Genomic DNA, 8,644 nt, shown 5'->3' with positions numbered 1-8,644 from the left:
TTCACAGGGCTCTCAGAAGGCTGGAGGCAGGTCGGATGGCCTCCTGCCATTTACAAGAGCTTTCAAGCTGGCCTGAGGAAGAACTGATAGGGGAGGTCCTGGCTGAGGAGAAGGGGTGGAGAGATTTCATGTATCGGTGTGTGTGAGTGGGGTGGGCCTGCGTTCCAGCCTGCAAGGCTCTTAGCCATTGCTGCCTTTCTGACAAAGATGATAACACTTTTCCTGTAGTCAGTGCCCACCGTGGCTCCAGCCCTTATCCAGGTTAGAGTTCTCAGTTTCCTCCAGACCAGAAACCTTCCTAAAACATAATCCCTTCTGAGTGTTCTCCAGCTGCACAGTGGTTGGGGTACACAGATGGATTGCACAGATGCACAGATGTATGCATTTGGAGAATGGGTGAATTTTTAAAGCCATCTCTAGCTTCTGTGTGTGGTCCCTTCTCAGTGATGGGACTGATAGGTCCAGAATCTATCTCTTGCATTCCCCCTGGCCTGGCTAGTTGAGTCCCTGGTTTGGAGGGCAGAGGGGATAGATAAAGGTCTGTTTCCTCAATCCAGATGACAACCTAGGGAAGTATTTCAGGGAGCAGTCTAGGCAGGGGGACCACAACACATCCTGAAATTGCTCATTAGGATATTTCAACCACACAGTGCTGATTACTCCCTCTCTTTGACCCCTGTTATTTTCTTGTGTCCCTAACATCCCCCTTTGCCAGAATTCTGAATATGTAAGTTCCTTGCTCTCAATCCTTTCATGGCTCCCTACTGGTCTCAGGATAAAGTCTAGATACTTTGCTGTGGACTGTAGCTCTATGCCCATTCATCTGGCCTTACCTTCAGCTTCTGATCAGTGCCAGTGCATTCTGATTTCTAAGTTTTTAAAATCTGTTCTCTGCCTGGATTATCTTCCTCACCTCTCAATCATCTTTCCAGTTCCTACTTAGGCCTTTGGAGGCCCTGCAACCCCAGCGGATTATGAACCTTCCTGGAGATCCTGGTACATGCCTAATTTCTTTGCACAGTGATTATAGAATTGCTGGCCTCCTTTCCCCCAACCCCTGAAGGGAGACCAATTTATCTCTGCTTCCCTAGGTCCAGCTCAGGTATGTGTACAGAGCACAGGGCAAGAAAGATTTTCTGACCTCAGGGATGAACCTATCCAAGATGAGCATCTCATCTACTCTGGACATTACCCGTCCTCCTGACCCAAGGCCTAGTTAAGCCTACCCTAGGGCTCCCTGGTAGCTCGGGCTTTAGTCCATATTTTGAGACCTTTCTTTCTTTCTTTAAGATTTTATTTATTTGTTTGACAGAGAGATCACAAGCAGGCAGAGAGGCAGGCAGAAAGAGGCGGAAGCAGGCTCCCCGCTGAGCAGAGAGCCCGACTTGGGGCTGGATCCCAGGACCCTGAGATCATGACCCGAGCAGAAGGCAGGGGCTTTAACCCGCTGAGCCACCCAGGAGCCCCATATTTTGAGACCTTCCTATAAAGCATTCCACTTTGTCCTCTTCACCTTTTTGTGGGTGAGTGCCTGGGCGCTTGCACCTGCACCCAAGCCTCTGAGACCTAGTGCCCTGGGTTCCTACAGCAACTTGCTTCTAGAGATACTATGCCCTGTGGGGCCTGGAGCTAGGGAAGTAGGTCACTGCCACTTCTCCCAGCTCCCAGTCCACACTGTCTTGAAGGAGCCCTAAGTAAACAAGCGAGGCTCAGCGTCCCTTGGCAAGGCCTCCACCCCAGGCCCAGGAGGAGGCATCCTTGGTCTCACGGGGAGACAAGCCCGCTGGGGAGGGACCGACAGCGAAAAACAGTTCTTCACACACGGTGTCACTTCCTCTCCACTAACAATCAGCCAGTTTGGGTAGTGGGTCCTCTCGCTTTCACGGATGTGCACCGGGATGCTGAGATCACCGAGCCCGTGAGTGGTGCGAGTTCACCACCGGTTTTCTGGATCAATCGGCTTCGACTTCCAGCCATGGACCGACCTTGCCCGTGGGGCTTTGCCGAGGCCTCGAATGCGCCGGCTGTCCTCCAGAGAGCAGCTGCCAGCTGGTAGGGACAGACAAAGGCACTGCCACCGGGCGTGGGCCCCGCCCCGAAGGGGTGGGTCTGCATTGTTGAGGAGCTGAGACTCGGGACTCCGGCTGCTGCGCAGGTTTCCTCCGACTCCGCCTCAACCTAGCTGAAGGCTCGGCCCAGCCCTGCCATCCCTAGACTCCACCATTAGGGTTGGGGTGGCAGGATGAGTGCGTGAGTGGCGTTCACGTAACCCTCTCCGGCCCTGACACCTTCCCCAAACCTAGCCATCAGAGCGACATTTCGGCCGCCGGTCACCAAACCCATAACCCCACTCGACGTGAGCTCTGCCCAATAAGGAAAGGGATCTTCGATTGGCGGGTGGATTGGATTGCACTCAAATCCAATTAGAGGGCCCTGGTTTAGAAGTTGAGGAGCGAATAGCGGCCGAACTACAACTCCCAGGAGGTAGTGGGGCTATCCAACGCTCCTTGTGCACGTGACTTCCTTCTCCCGGAGAGGGAATCACGCGGTAGGCCGGTGAGGGGGCGGAGCCTTTGGGCAGCTGTGGCGCCAGTAACCTATGGGCAGCACGGTGTCTGGGCGCGCAGTAGGGGGCGGGGTTAGGCGTGCTACACTGCGCGGCAGCGCGCTGGCTGAGGCGGCTGTTGGGGGGCGGAGAATATCTGCTAAGGTGGCCGTGGCGGCATAGGCACCGGCGACAGACTGTGGCGGCGGCTCCTGGTGCGGCTCGGCGCGCGGCCAGCTCTCGAGTTTGGAACGGAACGCTCGGTGTCACGGTCCCCGCCCGGAAACTTTGCCGCGGAGCTGCGACCTCCTGGCCCGCGCGGCCCGGCATGAAGCGGCGCTGAAGAGCCGCCGCCTCCGCCGCCTCCGTCGCCGCCGCCGCCAGAGGAGGAGCCGCAAGCACCCTGCGCCACGCCGATGACTACTGCAAACTGTGGCGCCCACGACGAGCTCGACTTCAAACTCGTCTTTGGCGAGGACGGGGCGCCGGCGCCGCCGCCCTCGGGCTCGCGGCCTGCAGGTGGGTGCCGGGCCGGGCGGGACTGGAGAGCGTCCCTTCCTCTCTTGGTTCGCACGAGCTCGCCCCTTCCCTGTCCCTTGGTTGTCCCGGGATTAGTAACACCGTGTGTGTGTTTGTGTGTTTGTGCGTGCGGTGAGTGAAGAGCGGATTTAAGTTGCTGAAGAGGCGTGTGGGTCGCAGCGACGTGGAAGTGGCCGCGGGCTTGGCTGAAGGCGAACTAGTGGGGAACTCGACTCCGGGACGCCTGTGGCCAGTGGACGCCTGCGGTTTGGAGGCCGAGGGTCGGGGCCGTTGCCCAAGTGGCGTCTGGTTGTCGCTGCTTTGCCAGCGTGGTGCGGAGAAAAAACTGTCCCTGTGAAGTGTAAGCGCGCTTGGCTTTTCATCTATCCCAGGTTTTTAACGTCGTTGTTGTTGTTGTTGTTGTTGTTAGAAAGGTGCATATTCTTGAGGTGCAGGAGTTCTCAAAAATTCGTGCACGTGTCTGTTTAAATCTACTTTGTTGGGAGAGTAATGCCATCGCGTTAACACTTGTGCAAGTTTATGGCCCACATTTAATTCGAAGAGTAATTATAACGGGACTTTTCTGAAAACTGGATTTCTTTTCTTGAGCAAAGTGTTTCGGAATATTAAAAAAAGTGCGGTGCCTTCATAATTCCAGAAAGTTCTGGAAGTCAATTTTTGTTTCACTCAAAAGCTTACCTCAGAAGATGTTTTAGAGGAGATGGTGAATTGGGAGGGTTGGGCACCATAATGCTTGGAGGTCAGACCAATCAGGAAATAGAAGCAGGGTGGCTGGGGACTTAGAGCTCTCCTGTGACCTGGTTTGGAATACTGTGGTTCATTAAGTTCAGTTTCCCTAATGCATATGCAGGCGAACTTCAAAAGAGAGATGGATAAGACTAATCTCTATTTATTCTTTCTGGGTATTCGTTGAATCACTTCATGATGATATTGATGTTCCACAGACTTTTCTGTAGCATTGCATTGAAATACATAGCTGAACGTGAAAGCCAAAGGATTTTTTGGACAGTATTTGTCTTATCAGCCCTTTTAGTCTTTATATGTTGTCTTTTTCAACATAGTAAATTACAGTAGTTATTTGTTGCCTGAGTTTATTTCAGTTCCACTGACTGAGCACCTGTTACCTTGAAGATACTGTTAGGTACTTTGTAGTGTTGTGTTGGACGCAAAAGAGGACTGAGGCCCCTCAAGGAGCTTGGGAAATGGGGGGGGGGGACACATAACCCAAATAATTATGCCCCCGCGCAGACTGAGTGGTGGTATGTGTTACCACATAGGTAGCAATGGAAAAAGGGGAATTTGTGGAGAGAGTAGCACTGAATTTTGTGTTTAGATTATTGGGATTTAATAAGGTAAAAAACCGTTTTAATGAGTATTTTTATTATAAAGAAGATAAACAGTTGATGATCTCCGCAGACTTTTATTGAGCACAGACTTGATTAGGGCATGTTGTATACCAAATTCATGATCAATAAAGGAGTATCCTCATGTAAGTAGGAATTGTATGTACATCCAAAATATTGGATAACATTTAAGAGCTATGAAAACAGCTTTTTAAGAAATGATTTTTGCCATAAAACCCCCAAAACCATTTTGGTATTACAATGGGCCTAGGAGGAGTTAAGGTTTGAAATTTGACCTATACCTGATTCCCAAATTTAAACTTGAGCAGTTTTTTTTTTTTTTAAGATAAGAGGTCTTTTTTTTTTTTTTTTAAAGATTTTATTTATTTATTGGACAGAGAGAGAGAGAGATCACAAGTAGGCAGAGAAAGAGGGGGAAGCAGGCTCCCCGCTGAGCAGAGAGCCTGATGCGGGGCTCGATCCCAGGACCCTGAGATCATGACCAGAGCCGAAGGCAGAGGCCCAACCCACTGAGCCACCCAGGCGCCCCAAACTTGAGCAGTTTTATTTGATAAAAAGTTCACTTTAAAATATTGTGGTAGCTATTTTTTTAAAGCCCCCCCCCCACCAGTTAAGGTGAAATACACATGACATACCCATTTTAAAGTGAGCAATTCAGTGGTATTTAGTGCATTGACAGTGTTGTGCAACCTCTTCTATCTAGTTCCAAAACATTTTCAACACTGCAGAAGGAGACCCCAAACCTATTTTAAGTAGTTGTTCCTCATTCTCCCTTGTTCCCTCCCACTCCCTGGCCTCCCTGTCCCTAATCTGGGATTTGTTTGTGTGGATTTACCAATTCTGGGTATTTCATGTAAATGGACTCATACAAAGGTGTTTGACTTCTTTCGCTTAGCATAGTAGTTCATGGTTCATCCATGTTGTGGAATATATCATTACTTCATTCGTTTTTATGGCTGAATAATATTCTATTGTATACATACCCCAGTTTATCCATTCCTCCATTGATGGACATTTGGACCTTTGGTTATTGTGAATAGTGCTGCTGTGAATACGTAGCAGCTAATTTAAAAATTCTCCTGAGAAGGATGTGTTATATGTTCAAAATTACTTGTTCACAAAATTAGTTTTCATTTTAGTAAGCATAATTATGAGTGTGTAGTTTGAAGATTTTATTTACTTGACAGAGAGAGAATGCCAAAGCAGTGTGAGAGGATGGGGGAGAGGAGAAGCAGGCTCCCTGGGAGCCAGATAGGGGGCTCCATCCCAGGATACAGAGATCATGACCTGAACTGAAGGCTGTCACTTAACCAACTGAGCCACCCAGGTGCTGCTATGTGTGTGTAGTTTGAGGGAACAAGTAGATTAACTGACATGCTTTTAGGATGGTAAAATGCAGTAAAATGAGACATGAGAATTAAATTGCTTGGCAGAGGGCACCTGGGTGGCTCAGTTGGTTAAGTGACTGCCTTCAGCTCAGGTCATGATCCTGGAGTCCCGGGATCAAGTCCTGCATCAGGCTCCCTGCTTGGCAGGGAGTCCGCTTCTCCCTCTGACCCTCCCTCTTCTCATGCTCGCTCTCTCTCATTCTCTCTCTCAAATAAATTAAATAAAATAAAATAGTTTGGCAAAATTAAGGTCAGTATGGGGTTATATCAGTGTGTTTACATGTTTATGGATTCACTTCCTTACTGGATCGAAGGTTTTATGAAAGTGGGAATAGTGTCTGTATCTGGTTCATAGTTGTATGATTGGTGCCTAGCATAGTGCCTTTAACATAAGTGGGCACCCAGTATGTGTTGAATTAATGAGTAAATACTGCTTAAGTTTTCAGTCAGTGCTAACTTTTTTTGTGGTAGAGGAAGTTGATGAGACTTTTTTCAGTTCTTTGGCTTTTAGTGGTCAATCCCATCAGACAGCAGATTTTGGTAATTTGGGACTGAAGGTTTTCCATCTCTTTGAGGGATTGTATTACATGTAAATTTCCATACAGAAGATTTTTGAAAAATATTTGGAGGAAGGGATAATGGATAGGAACTGAGGATAAGTGGAGGAGCTGAATTTAGAGAATGTTCTAAGAGCAAGCTTGTTAAAGTACAAATTAGATGTTTTGATACTTGGTAATGTTGGATACATTTATGACAGGTTTTTTTTTTTTTTTTTAAAGATTTTATTTACCTATTTGATAGACAGAGACCACAAGTAGTCAGAGAGGCAGGCAGAGAGAGAGGAGGAAGCAGGCTCTCTGCTGAGCAGAGAGCCCGATGCGGGGCCCCATCCCAGGACCCTGGGATCATGACCTGAGCCGAAGGCAGAGGCTTTAACCCACTGAGCCACCCAGGCGCCCCTGACAGGTTTTTTTTTTTTTAAGATTTTATTTATTTATTTGACCAAGAGACAGCTAGAGAGGGAACATAAAAGTGGGAGAGGGAGAAGCAGGCTTCCTGCTGAGCAAGGTGCCTGTCAACGTGGCTCGATCCCAGAATCCTGGGATCATGACCTGAGCCAAAGGCAGATGCTTAATGACTGAGCCACCCAGATGACCCTATGACTGAGTTTTTCTTTTCTTTTTTTTTTTTTTGAATTTCATTTTTCTTTATTTGATACTTAAGAAATAATGTATTATGTTTTGTTTTGTTTTTTTAATTTTTTATTTATTTTCAGCGTAACAGTATTCATTGTTTTTTCACCACACCCAGTGCTCCATGCAATCTGTGCCCTCCTTAATACCCACCACCTGGTTGAGTTTTTTTTTTTTTTTTAAGATTTTGTTTATTTATTTGAGAGAGACCACAAGTAGTCAGAGAGGCAGAGAGAGAGGAGGAAGCAGGCTCCCCGCTGAGTAGAGAGCCCGATTCGAGGACCCCGAGACCACGACCCCAGCGGAAGGCAGAGGCTTTAACCCACCTAGCCACCCAGGCGCCCCCCTATGACTGAGTTTTTAAGATTATTGCTTAGCAAGGTGTTTTGAGAGTTTTCCATTAAAGAAAATTTAAGACCCTGGAGTCCTTAGCTATGAGGACAGTGCTAGTTTTGATTTTTTTTTCAGTTAAAAATGAATCAAACTATTCTTTTTTTCTTTTTTTAAGATTTTATTTATTTATTTGACAGATAGAGATCACAAGTAAGCGAGAGGCAGGCAGAGAGAGGAGGAAGCAGGCTCCCTGCTGAGCAGAGAGCCCGATGTGGGGCTCGATCCCAGAACCCTGGGATCACGACCTGAGCCGAAGGCAGAGGCTTTAAACCACTGAGCCACACAGTCGCCCCTGAATCAAACTATTCTATTTAAATTTTTTTTATTTAATACCTTGTTTCAAGATGAAGATAAACTTCAGTAGTAAATAGAAAATTTTAAATTGGTTAGTGTTTAATGCATTTCACTTAACATTATTTGCCATTATGAAGGGCAGCTTCTGGTGCTATATTTGAAGGTACTGATTGTGTATCTCTAATTTAGTTTGATGTTATAATAATCTTTTCAAATTCAAAGTTTGACTCTCAGGGTTGGTCTATTCTTAAATATTGACTTTCTAGTCCTGAATGAGAGTCACTGGGAGGAGTGTGTGCCATATACTAACTGCATAATATCTTTTCTATTGATGCTTTTTAAGAGGGGAGAAATATCTTAGATACAATATGCTTTTTTTTTTTTTTACAATATGCATTTTTGTGAGAAATTTGCTTTAGGATAAGATATGTGTGATTTTATTGGATATCACTTTAATACACAACTTTTCCTATGTAAATCTGAGGAACTTTTCCTAGATGATTGTCAAAGCCTTTAATTTGTAGTGTTCTTTGTTTAGTGCTTGAAAATTTGATTCATGTGTTTTTTATAATTTGAGATAATTTTCTCCCTTTACAGTTTTTATTGATAATTTTTACTCAAAGTTTTTGTTTTATCTGATGTTAAGTGAGATAATATATTTAAACTCTTAGCACAGTTTTTGGTCCAGTGGTGCTCATTAAGTGCTGATAGTTAACATTTCTTAACATACATGCGTGTGCATGCGCACACACACTGATAGGTTATTTTTTATTTCCTCTTTTTTCCTAGACCCTTTTCCCTATGCTAAACTTAGACACTGAAAGTGAGTAGGGACAGGTAGGAGATCCAGTTATTTAAACCTTGCTTAGAGAAATTGGAATATTTGTCTTAGACATTTTTATTTTATCTTCTATTATTCTTTTCAGT

At 46.0% G+C, this 8,644-nt stretch overlaps 1 protein-coding gene across 1 annotated transcript in view; it reads left to right on the top strand.

Moving 5' to 3' along the window:
* The first annotated feature begins 2,670 nt into the window (after positions 1-2,670).
* NFATC3 (nuclear factor of activated T cells 3) overlaps positions 2,671-8,644 on the top strand; it is a 125,597-nt gene continuing 119,623 nt past the window's right edge. The window contains 1 exon segment of the mRNA XM_080828223.1: positions 2,671-3,064. Coding sequence (XP_080684349.1) covers positions 2,962-3,064 — 103 coding nt within the window. The 5' untranslated portion in view covers positions 2,671-2,961.

This window comes from Martes martes, assembly GCF_963455335.1.
Source record: "Martes martes genome assembly, chromosome: 17".
Lineage (NCBI taxonomy): Eukaryota > Metazoa > Chordata > Mammalia > Carnivora > Mustelidae > Martes > Martes martes.
This window is presented reverse-complemented; position numbering and strand designations above follow the sequence as displayed.